This window comes from Ptychodera flava, chromosome 14, assembly GCF_041260155.1.
Source record: "Ptychodera flava strain L36383 chromosome 14, AS_Pfla_20210202, whole genome shotgun sequence".
NCBI classification, from domain to species: Eukaryota; Metazoa; Hemichordata; class Enteropneusta; family Ptychoderidae; genus Ptychodera; species Ptychodera flava.
Window position 1 is genome coordinate 38076953 of NC_091941.1, and position 12876 is coordinate 38089828.

The window sequence follows — 12876 nt, forward strand, 5'->3', positions numbered from 1 at the left end:
TTACATTTTTCAAAATAATTGTATTGCTAAGTTATCCCTACATACCAAAAATCAGACCTCTAGCTCTTTTGGCTCGCTCAAAATTACATATGCACATAATTAACGAGGTACAATATGTGGCGTCATAAGGTGTCCCATCATACCAAATATGAAGAGTGTAGCACTTGTGGTTACTGAGTTATGCACAAATATGTATATTTGAGGTCAAAGGTCATTGAGATCACTTGACATTTTGTCAAAAAAATTGTATTGCTAAGTTATCCCTACATACCAAAAATCAGACCTCTGGCTCTATTGGCTCGCTCAAAATTAGATATGCACATAATTAATGAGGTACAATATGTGGTGTCATAAGGTGTCCCCATCACACCAAATATGAAGGGTGTAGCATTAGTGATTACTGAGTTATGGACAAATATGTATATTTGAGGTTAAAGGTCACCAAGGTCACGTGACATTTTGTCAAAAAAATTGTATTGCTAAGTTATCCATATATACCAAAAATCAGACCTCTAGCTCTATTGGCTCGCTCAAAATTAGATATGCACATAATTAATGAGGTACAATATGTGGCGTCATAGGGTGTCCCATCATACCATATATGAAAGGTTTACCACTTGTGGTTACTGAGTTATGGACAAATATGTATATTCGAGGTCAAAGGTCACTAAGGTCACATGACATTTTGTCAAAGTGTCTGAGATATCTGCGTGAACGGATGGACTCACGGACTGACATGACCCAATCTATGAGCCCACTGGACTGTATCTGTGGGGACTAAAAACTGTGTCACTGCATCCTTTTTGCAATATGAATACGATGAGAAACTAAATTTTTATTTATCTTGGCCTTATACATGGGAGCCTATGTACTGCCTTATAGATGGGAGTCTATGGACTGCCTTATACATGGGAGTCTATGGACTTCCTTATACATGGGAGTCTATGGTCTGCCTTATACATGGGAGTCTATGGACTGCCTTATACATAGGAGTCTATGGTCTGCCTTATACATGGGAGTCTATGGTCTGCCTTATACATGGGAGTCTATGGAGGTGAAAACTAAAAAGTCCTCTACCACGGCCAAATTTGATCGCATTGTGAAACAAATCGACGTGCATCTGTATGAGGTATGGTACTATCCTTGTACCAAGTTTGAACGAAATCGCTAAAGGCGTCTCTGAGGTATCTGCGTGAACGGACGGACGGACGGACGGACGGACATGACCAAACCTATAAGTCCCCCCAGACGGTGTCCGTGGGGACTAATAAACCATTTATTTTATTTACTTCGATCAGTAAGAGCATGAAGAAAGGAGAGAAAATGATAGAGAAAACAGTGTGAAAATCTCAGTAATACTTTATGGGTCGCCTGTGCTTATACATGGGAATCTATGGACTGCCTTATACATGGGGGTCTATGGAGGTGAAAACTAGTGTGAAAATCTCAGTAATACTTTATGGGTCGCCTGTGCTTATACATGGGAGTCTATGGACTGCCTTATACATGGGGGTCTATGGAGGTGAAAACTAAAAAGTCCTCTAACATGGCCAAATTTGATCGCATTGTGAAACAAATCGACGTGCATCTGTATGAGGTAGGGTACTATCCTTGAACCAAGTTTGAACAAAATCACTCCAGGCGTCTATGAGATATCTGCGTGAACGGACGGACGCACAGACGCACGCACGCACGCACGCACGCACACACGGACGCACGGACGGACGCACGGACATGACCAAACCTATAAGTCCCCCCGGACGGTGTCCGTGGGGACTAAAAACACACTGACCCCCCCCCTATTGGGCATTTCAAAAACATGGTGACCCCCCCTATCACCAAAGTCAAAAACAGGGTGACCCCCCCATGAATCCACCGCCCCCCCCCCCCCCCCCCAGGCTGAAGAAACTGACCAGTCCCTAAAAATGGCAAAAATTGCCCAAAAAATACAAAATTGCAGATTTCATCATTATTTTGATGCATTGTAAATAAGATAACCCCTACAAACCTGTGTATCAAATATCAAAGCTATCAGATGAGCAGTTTTTGAGAGACAAATTTTTTGATCAAAAATGGCAAAAATTGCCCCAAAATTACAAAATTGCAGATTTTATCATAATTTTGATGCTTGAATTTCAGTTCATCACTAAAAAACCTGTATACCGAATATCAATGCTGTCAAACAAGCGGTTTTGATGAAATAACTTTTTGACCAAAAATAACAAAAAATTCCTTAAATATACAAATTTGCATATCTCACAACAATGTACGAAATCTAAGTTAGGTCATCCCTTGGGACCTGTATACCAAATGTCAAAGCTGTCAGACAAGCGGTTTTGATGAAATAACTTTTTGACCAAAAATGACCAAAAAATTCCTTAAAAATACAAATTTGCATATTTCATCACAATGTGAACAAATCTTAATTAGGTCATCCCTAGAGACCTGTATACCAAATATCAGGCTGTCTGACCAGCAGTTATGAAGAAGAAGATTTTTTACAAAAAACGCCTTTTTTGAGCTAATTTGCATATTTCAACAATATCAAAAAACAAAAAAATAGTTTCTCATGATCATATTTTTCATCTACACAACAAATATCACATCAGCAAGTACTGTGGTTCTCAAGATATTTGAGTGGACAGACACCCTCACAAACGGACATACATACATACAGACTGACATTAGACGCCGGACGGATACCCATCCCAATAGCTTCTATAGACTGTAGTCTATAGTAGCTAAAAGAAGTGACAAACCCTTGTATCTAGAAACCATATTTCACAAATAATGACAAGTCCCTGTGATTCAGAAACCTATATTTGGACTACAGATGTTTACAGATGCAACTGTGCATCAATACATTAGACGAACAAGATGATTGAAAAACAGAGTTGAAAAGCATTGGGCTGTCAATCTGAGCCTGTAATGGCCTGAAAAGACTGAAACACTGCTGTCCAACAACTTAAGATAATGTTTGCTCACTCACAGTAACAGGACCTTGGCTTACCCCATTAGAGTCATCAATATTTCTGCCACGTTTTTCACAGCTTTGCAGAAAAGAGTGTAAATTCAAAGGGGCTAGAAAGATTTTAATTTGGTGGTGGTAGTTTTGAACTGAAAAAATGTACTAACTTATAAAGCCCTAGGTATTCTACATAATGTTAAGTCTGGCAAACTTAAATTTTCAATCTTTAGATGGGAAATATATGGCTTGGTGTAACAATATAGAAATTATACAATGAATTCAAATGGAAGAATTATAACTTTCTTTCCAGTCTATCAACTTTTACTATGCAGCAGGAACAATATCAGAGTGCTGTTATTTATGAGAATATCTACCAATGTAATAGTTACCTTCACAAACTGGTCTTGGTTGACCGGGAGCTCTCTGAGTTCCAGGTATCTCTCGTCCCTCCTTATCTACACACCAACAACGACCACTACTTCTTTGGCATTGCATAGGTTCAAACTCACCATTTACATCACAACTGGGAATATATCCACCATCCTCAGCATTGTTGAGGGCTTCTGAATGACGTCTTCTACACAGTGGAACTTCTGGTTCATTTTCTGTTACAGAAATAAAATCTCTTATTTGTTAATCTGACAATAAATTAATGCGATTACAGTGAATTTCTAGGACTAAAATCACACCTAAATTGCTTTGCTAAACTGGTCTTGTTTCCAAGTCTATAGCAGATTACCAGTAGTTTTCCTCTCCCCATATTTCTGTCAATGCATATTGAAGTGCACTAGTGAAAACTCCAACTGGGTCAGTGACAAAGGTCTATCATAAATCACTTGGAATACATATCTGTAGAGAGAACAACACATAATATATATAAGATGCATACATTTATGAAGCTATCTTATACTGACATTGCTTAAACCACTGGACACTGTCAAAACAATACACAGATATATTAACCTTGGCATATTGGATCATCTTCTCCTGGTCCTCTCCTGGAACCAATGATTTCTGCACCTTTCTCATTGACACACCAGCAGTATCCTATCCTCTCATTACACTGCAATGGTTCAAACTCTCCTTCCTCTGTACATTCTGGTACATAGGGATTACGAGATGCCAAGGCTTGCTGTCTATCTTGTCTACATTTTGTGTCAGGAATGTCTGGCAGGGGGGTATGACGTGAAAAGGAAAGTTCAAGCTGCTTAATTGGGAGGTAAAAATACAACCACACACAAACACACACAACTCTCTCTCTCTCTCTCTCTCTCTCTCTCTCTCTCTCTCTCTCTCTCTCTACACATACACACACACACACACACACACACATAAGCACAAATATACTACTGGTTCTTGACAGAAAAATATGTACATCCTTATATGGAACGTTGCTAATTTGGAAGAATGGTATCTGCAGAATTAAAATGGGATTTTATGCAATATCAAAATTGTAAGCAAGCTTATATTCTCATGATACATGAGTCATTCATCTCTAGATCTTTGAAAGTATTTCAACAAGTCTTCAATTTACCGTCTGCTGTTATACATGTGCATACATGTACTAAATTCCTTTGATTTTTGTATTTATTCAACAACACGATACTATTCAACAATATGATATTATGCATCTTACCGGGAGAGCCACATCTTGCAAGACATGTCTCCTGGCTGTTAAATCTATTGCTATTTCCCTGACATCCTCCATAGACAAACTCCTCACACTGTCTGGTTTCAGTGTTGTAGAACCATTTCTCAAAATAGGCATAGCAAGGGCCTGATTCTGCAGGAAGGCTGCACATGTCTGCCACGACAAAAAAGGAACGCAGTAACAATCTATTTGTAGATTTTACGTGTGTGTACTCTTTTCAGGTAAAATCATTCCTATTCAGCATAAAATCAAGGCATTCAAGAGATCACTGATACACACACAGTTTTAACATACAATATAACTATTCTGAATGAGTAAGTGATAATCATCAACCTGTTTTTATATGTTTTAAGGGACAAAGTCGGCCATTTTTCATGAATTTTGTTTGATATGAGATACTACTTATATTGTTTAACATGTTGAAAGATACTGAATGAATGGGTGACCATGCATACATGTATATTCGACCCCGGTTCTAGACAAATTAAATGAAACCATTACAAAAATGAATTAACGGTCATGACCATCAATTCACCTTACCGATGGTTTCATTGATCATGTCTAAAACTGGGGTCAAATATATGCATGGTCACCCATTCATTCAGTATCTTTCAACATGTCAAACAATATAAGTAGTATCTTGTATCAAACAAAATTCATGAAAATGGCCGACTTTGTCCCTTTAAGTGAGACAAGTCTGAGAAAATCATAGTTTATGTATATCCTTTTGTCAACCTTCAAACAATTATTACTTTTGAAATATATAAGTTAGAACATGTCATGCTTTTTCCCCAATGGTTTTCAAAACAGCTAGTTTGAGCAATGTTCAAATGTACTGTGCTGCATTAACCACAACTGATATACGGTGTCTGTGAGCCCTAGCCCTGCTTGAAAGATGTTTCCATGGCAGAAGCCAGTTTCTGTCAAACTGGAAGTCAATGCGAGTTGTTCAAATTCAAAGTATAACTTGTCACACTTTTACATATATAAAATTTTACAATGTCTTTGCTGGCCAAATGGCAAAAAGCTGTAATTTTCTGTAGAATTTGTACAGGAAGTGTACATAGCTATACTAACACTGCAACTGGTAAGGTGTAATGACTGCATGCTGCTGAGATTTTCAAGGACTGAGAAAGTAAGATTGTCACAAATACAACAGACCATTTCATTGTTACTCTCATAGGAGACATTTCAACTGCATACCTGGACAATTTGGTCTCTCAGGAGGAGCTAACTTGGTTCCCTCCAGAGTGTTGCCCCGTACATCAACGCACCAACAGAAGCCATTACTTGGATGACACTGCAGTGGTTCATATTCTCCCTCTTCAGTACACTGTGGAATGTACTGACCAACAACATAATCCGCTTCTCCTACAGCACTGTCATACAGAATATGACATGGAGTGTCTTCTTTGTGTCCTAAAATTGAATGAAACATACCATCCATGTGAGTGCGAGTGTTCTGATGTGCATTGTCTTGTCATTCCTAGTATTGACACACATTTCAAAATACTTAATTACTTAAAGGTATACTGTCACCTGTTCCAATTTTGCCACAGTTACCATGGAAAGACAAAATCTAAGCAATCACAGATTATAATCAGGTGGCTGCTTTTTAAAAACAGCGCCCTCACATGGGCATTTTGAATACCAAGGAACCATATATGGGCATATGACCATATATGGGCATATTTAGATTACAGGTGACTTTATACCTTTAATTCATATCATGATGACACATAAAATTGATGGTCAGTGGGGAAGAAATGCACATTGAAATTTAACAGTTATTTGAAAATGTGCTGTACTGACATGACTACATAATGCATTCAAAGACAGAATAAGAACATTATTGAACAAGTGGCATAGTGCATGGCTAGATGTTGGATGGATCCCATACCAATACATTCTATTAACTAGGGTCTACATTGGTAGCTACAATTCTGTTAAATCAAATTATCTTGGAGCCAAATATGAAAGTTCCTGACAAGGGGCTTCAGAGACGGAAGTGCAAAATTAATGGACGATGGACAATGGTAATAAACAACCTTTCTGATGCACCCCTGCTGTACCATACTCAATTTTCAACACATGTTCATGCTGGTATTTTTATGAAGACAGAATAGTAAACATTGTCTTCACCTTCACAGTTTGGTCTTGTTGTGCCAGGTGGTTTTCTTGTATTGTCAATTTCTATACCATTTTCATCAACACACCAACAGTATCCAGAACTTTTATGGCACTGCATTACTTCATAGGAACCATCTGGCTTACACTTTGGAATATATCGACCAGTCAAGCCATGAGATTCATCCAAATATTGCTGTCTTTTCTGTTCACAGTCACTGCCTGGATTTTGATAACCATTGAAAAACCAACAGGAAATTAGCCGAGTAATAATATTTTTCCAGTATTCCACTCTTGTCTATAGCTCAAACATGATACCGTTGAATTCTAGCATTTCAGAAAGTAAGCTAAACTTAGGATTTCAAAGTTGTTTTTTTTCAAAGTTCTTTTTGATTAAGTCAGCTATCTTCATCACCATTTGAGAGAGATCTTCACGTTATACTTTCATGGAACAATAAGTTTGGTTATCTTATAAAAGAGTTTGCAACATATTAGAAAACTTCGGAAAAGTCTGGGTGCATATGAACTTATGAGCACCTTTAGTACAAATTCCAATACAAACACAGAGGTAGATTATGCACTTAACTTCTACAAGCCATGCAAGCAGTAAAATATGAAACAGCAAAGAACATAAGCAAAACATAAATTTAGCAAGCAGGTATGTATGAACATGGAAACATGTAAGCTGAGTCTGTTTCAAATGTGTGATTGTCAAATCTCTATGTTGCTAGCTGTTGCAGCTATGCCTAACCTTGTACATTGGGATTTCTGCCATTGTTGTCTTTACAAGTGGCTATACACTCTTCCTGAGTGCTAAATCTATTGGCATTGCCACCACAGCCACCATAGTAAAATCCTGTACAACTTCCTTTGGCTGGATCAAAGTACCACTTTGGAATCCAGGCCCTGCATGGACCCACCTCTTGAGGCAAACTGCAGCGATCTTCTCATTCAGTGAGACAAAAAGAGATTTTTGTAATCGACAGAAACTTTCATATTTAACTGGTAATGTTGTCAAGAGACGAATATTCAGACATTAACACAATGAATATGATGAAACCTGTTTTTACAGTCACAACTCTATTATTAGGATATCTCTCTACCAAAGTAGAATATATCACAGGGATATTTTTTGTTTAAATTCAATTTTTTACAAAATGATCTTGTCTGCTGCTTAAATGGACTCATTTTGACATCTGTAAAATACATGAAGTTAAAATTATCTGTTTTTGTGAAAATTCAACATTTTGACTTTTGCCAATAGATTTTACATAGGTAAACAGCCCTTTTAAATTTTTAATTTCAGTAATTTTTTTTCTCTAATGCCAAAATTAGCACAGTGACACCAGATTTTTATTCTTGGAGATGAAGGCATGCTTTAACTTTTCATACACGGAAGTTTGAACAAATTTCAAATCATTCAGTTTCATGGGTGCCGACAACCTTAGAGGTCAAATTTTTAAGACAACTTTAATGGTCAAATTTTTCAGACAAAGTTCGCAACTTAAGTAGATACTACATGTACATTCTATTAAGAACATTTCTCTACACCCTACAGTTATTCTCATTGAATAGATTTACTGTATATACTATGATAAGTGATAACATTGAGTTGAGTGGATGAGAGGATCAGTTTCAAAGGCTGTGAGTTGGTCCTAGTTGTTTCCAAGGGTTGTGTCCTTGCCAAAGTGTCTTCAAAGTCATATCATTCACCTTGAACTATCTTTCCATACTAGAGGAGAGTCCTCATCACCTGGTTGTGTGTAAGGACAGGTTTCATCATATGTTCATGACTACATTATGTATTTTTTGTATTAGCAAGTATCATATCTCGGCATCTGAACTGCAAGTCAATGTTTTGAATGACTTCACTGACTTATAAAAAGTCTAATCTTTGTCGCCTATATTTGTGAACAATGATACACAGGCTTTGAGAGCACTGAACTCATGATGTATTGCCTTTGTAGCAACAATGGGTAAAAGTGGTCAGACTTTCACTGCTGTTTGTCAATTGCCAATTGGACATCAACAGGTGACATATATGGCCCTGGGTGTTGAAGCTAGCCTAAGCTGGTTCTGCTTGTGTGATAGAAATGTAGCAAAAATTAAAAGCATGATATAAGTACAGCAAGCGATGAGATGAAGACTTGCATAAAACAACAAATGGAATGAGAGATTACAGCATGTATCTATGATGTCCTTGGAATGCTGTTAGGTGCAGGTTTAGATGGTAAGGAAACAATGGTGCAAGCTTCTAGCAAAAGCATACCAACTGTGTACATTTAAGCAGTTTGGTCTTTTTATCATATTATGCACATACAGAAAAATAAGTCATCTTGAACTGCTTCAAAGACACCATCCAAATTACTTTCAGAATGTTGTATTGCACAGGTTATTGTAGTAGTATCAACTTCATGTCGTCTTCTGAAGCTTTATTTTGATATGCCATATTTTGGTGATAATAATCAACTCATCGTTCATATGACTACATGAAAATCCCATGAATATTTTAAACATTTTATATTCATATTAATCATGTAATTGGCACATTAACTTAAATCATGTGATTATTGCCCTATTATATCATGCGAATATTGTTCATATCAAAAGGATTCTTGAATATTGTTAAAAACTTTTGGGATTAATCAATGAAATAATCAGGAGACTGAAGTCATTTCCCAAATCACATTAAGAAAATAAAACATTTGACAGTGACGCTGTGATCAAAATCAATCGGTGTCCATAATAAAACCTGTACCTATAGCAAACTCAGTCTCCACCTTAATTTTCAACACTTTTAACAGTACCTGAGCAGTGTTACAGCCAGGAATTTTAAACCAGAGGACAATGTATCCCACTACTGTTTATTTTTTGGGACATTTTGCACATTTTGGGGACAACATGCGTTAGTTGTCAATCAAATTTTGTATTATTTGTAACAAATTAGTTTCACTGAACAAAATTCAAGCTAAAGGGGCTGCGTTGCTATGCTAGAATTTCAGGGATTGTATCAGTATTGGTATACCATATCTGCCGCCAATCAGAGCTCAGATGGACTACAGTCAAGCAAATTATGATATCAAGTGCACCGTTTTAATTACATGTACTTTTAATCATAGTTAGCTCCGAAAGTAAGTGAAAGCCTCAAAATAATTAAACAAAACAAAATTCATTGTCAGTAACAGATATTACTTGAAGACTACACCCAACACAGTACACTGTGTCCGAGGTGACCTGCAGTACGCAATGTGGGACGAGGGTTCCGTTTTGGGGACACTGTTGCAAGGGCTCGTCCTGGCAGCAACATTGCCCGAGTTATACTAGGAGATAATTTTTAAATGTTTTAGTTAGAGAAAATTAAACTACATGGTCTTTCATCATAATTCAGAACAAACAAACATGACAATATCCAAATTGAAAGCCAATATGTAGATGACTTCTGAAAAGAAAATTTTGAGGAGAAAGTGATAAAAATATTTTCAAGAATATGATGTTGTAAATTTTGTTTTAATAAAATAGTAAAAATAAATAGCCCGGTTTCAAATGGTAAATTGTGCTACCAAAAAAAAGATTGGTAATTGAAGTTGACCTGTAGTAATAATTGATTTGAAAATTTTAAAGCTGAAATTATTGAATTCAATATGTACAGTCATTCATTTCTAGCCAGACTTTGGGCAAGCTCACTGCGTGTTCAATGTAAGTATAATCAATGAATATCGCGGTGATTTTCAGAAATCGAACGGCTAATCTAAAGATTTACACTAATTCAGAATGGGATTAGTAAACAATAATTATCACAAAAATATAGCATGTTGATAGTTTGTATTAACGCAGTATGTGAAGTAACATGTTGAAAATGTCAATTCATAATTCCCCAGGTGGATTTTTCAGTTTTCTGAAATTAACTTGGATGATGTTAGTCCTATCAATGTTGACAGTGCAAGTTAATGTATCTGAAAATTGCTGTGGTTTATATCCCTTGAGTGTGAGACAAACCTTGTGAAGATTCACCACACTGCCTCTCACAGTCTTCGAGTGTTTCAAATCTATTGTCATTGCCACGGCATCCACCATAAGAGAATCTCTCACACTGCTTGGTGACAAAGTTGAAGTAGTACTTGGAGAGCTGGGCTCTACATGGACCAACTGCTACTGGCAGCCTGCAAATGTCATTCTTCCTCTCCTTTGGTTTTGGTCTAGGGACCACCACTTCAGTTATGACATTACACCTGCGTTCACATTCGCTTTTGTCCAAGAATCTGTTTGGATTGCCCAAGCATCCGGTGTAGGTGAACTCATCACATGTCTGTGTGTCTTGATTGTAGTAGTACCTGGCAAGTGACCTGCCACAATTACCAGTATCTTTGGGAAGTGAGCACGGATCTACATTGAAAAGTCACAAATCAGATAGTCATGTTTGTGCACATTGACTTTAGGAAAATCTCTGCATGTCAACATGAATTGCAAAAAAGTAATTCATCCAAATGAATTTTATAGAGAAATATGAAGCATGGAAAAAAATGATAGAAGGTATAGGTATAGCAGTAGAACAATATACCTACAAAAGGACATTACCGCACACTCTCAGTTGATATGAATCTTTGTCTACGCTGCATCCTGTATACATCACAAGTTGAAAACCATCCTGATTAAAATGGAAATCAAACTGTATCACTTCACAGTATTTACAGAATCCCCAAGACTCTTTGGTTCCTACAACATCTATGATGTGTTCCATGAACAAATTTGCACAAACATTCACAAAGTGTAACCTTGACACTAAACTTCATCTTTCTTTACTTATCAGCATTTTCATTACTTACCTCTTGTAAGAGTACCACATGTTTTCTCACAAATAGCTGCTTCACGGAATCTGTTTTTATTTCCCTTGCAGCCACCATACATGAACGGTCTACATTTACCATGACCGTCATCTGCATCAGGATCAAAATACCAGCTTGGTATCTGGCCCCTGCAGGGTCCAATTTCATAGGCTTGGGTACACAGGTCTGAAAAAGAAATGACATCTTATACATAATTGCAATAAAAAAGACTCGTCAAACATGCTTGCAATTTAGGCTTACTATATCAAAGGAGGCCTACCGATATAGTGCCAGTATCACTGAACAAGTGCTTCTCAGAGGGGTTGTACTTCATTCACACGTACAGCTTCTATGAAACTTTAATGTTCTAGTTTTACAATGAAATCAAGAAACCATAGATTGGTACATCTCACAAGGCATGTGCCTCAAAAGCTTCTAGCTAGGAATTTACAAAGAAGAAAATATTTAAAGAATAATGACAGAATTGGTCCCAGATATTCACACATGCAAGTTTTATCATCATTTGAACAAATCAGAATTAGGTCATCTCCAGTCCAGGAACAAACAAGCAAAACTTGAAAGCTATTGAACAATCAGTTTTGGTTATGATTTTTGAACAGTGATCACACATGCCAATCTGACAGTGTCACATATTCAGCAGACCTTCAAAGTTCTATACATGACCCTAGAAGGCATTTTATACTGATGGTTATATGCTACCCGGCCCATCTAAATCATATGGGAAGAAAACACTGTAGTAATTTGTTTTGATAAATCTGTATGTAGAGTGCACATTCTTCTGTGCTGAACACAACACTTTTGATAAAGTTTTTAACACAACACAACGTTTTAAAACCAGACAGAAAATTTAGCACTTACCTTCCTGTGGTGGGTCTGGGTCAGTTCCAATACATGCATTGATGCAATCATCAGCGTTTTCAAAGTTGTTATCATTGCCATCACAGCCACCATACCAGAACCTGATGCATTCACCATGGGACTGATCAAAATACCATCTGGTGATGAAAGCTCTGCATTTCCCTGGCTCTCTTTTGAGTGAACACACGTCTGGAACAAAAAATATTTCTTCCATGTTTATAGAAACTTCCTGCAGTAGTCAGAATCTTACTTAGTGAGCTAAAGATATGTCATGTGGAGCTAAAGTAACCTTTTGAAAAAAACTCTTTTGTGTAACGCACTGAGACACTGAGACAGAAAAATCAAATTTCAAGCAATACTACAATGAAAATGTATGTGATCGCTACAACAACTATCCTGGAACTGGAAATTGTCTGAATCAAGCAAAA

The 12876-nt window shown here is 37.0% G+C and overlaps 1 protein-coding gene across 2 annotated transcripts in view; it reads right to left on the reverse strand.

Annotated features, from left to right (window-relative positions):
- Positions 1–12876, reverse strand: part of LOC139150385 (papilin-like) — a 70302-nt gene that overhangs the window by 27413 nt on the left and 30013 nt on the right. The window contains exons 18-26 of one of the 2 annotated variants that reach the window (XM_070722724.1): positions 12449–12637; positions 11570–11755; positions 10743–11129; positions 7498–7689; positions 6762–6968; positions 5823–6038; positions 4605–4772; positions 3932–4135; positions 3358–3573 (exon numbers count right to left, since the gene is read on the reverse strand). In XM_070722724.1, the coding sequence (XP_070578825.1) occupies positions 3358–3573; positions 3932–4135; positions 4605–4772; positions 5823–6038; positions 6762–6968; positions 7498–7689; positions 10743–11129; positions 11570–11755; positions 12449–12637 (1965 nt within the window). The remainder of the gene's footprint in view (positions 1–3357; positions 3574–3931; positions 4136–4604; positions 4773–5822; positions 6039–6761; positions 6969–7497; positions 7690–10742; positions 11130–11569; positions 11756–12448; positions 12638–12876) is intronic. The other variant, XM_070722725.1, reaches the window with a different exon arrangement.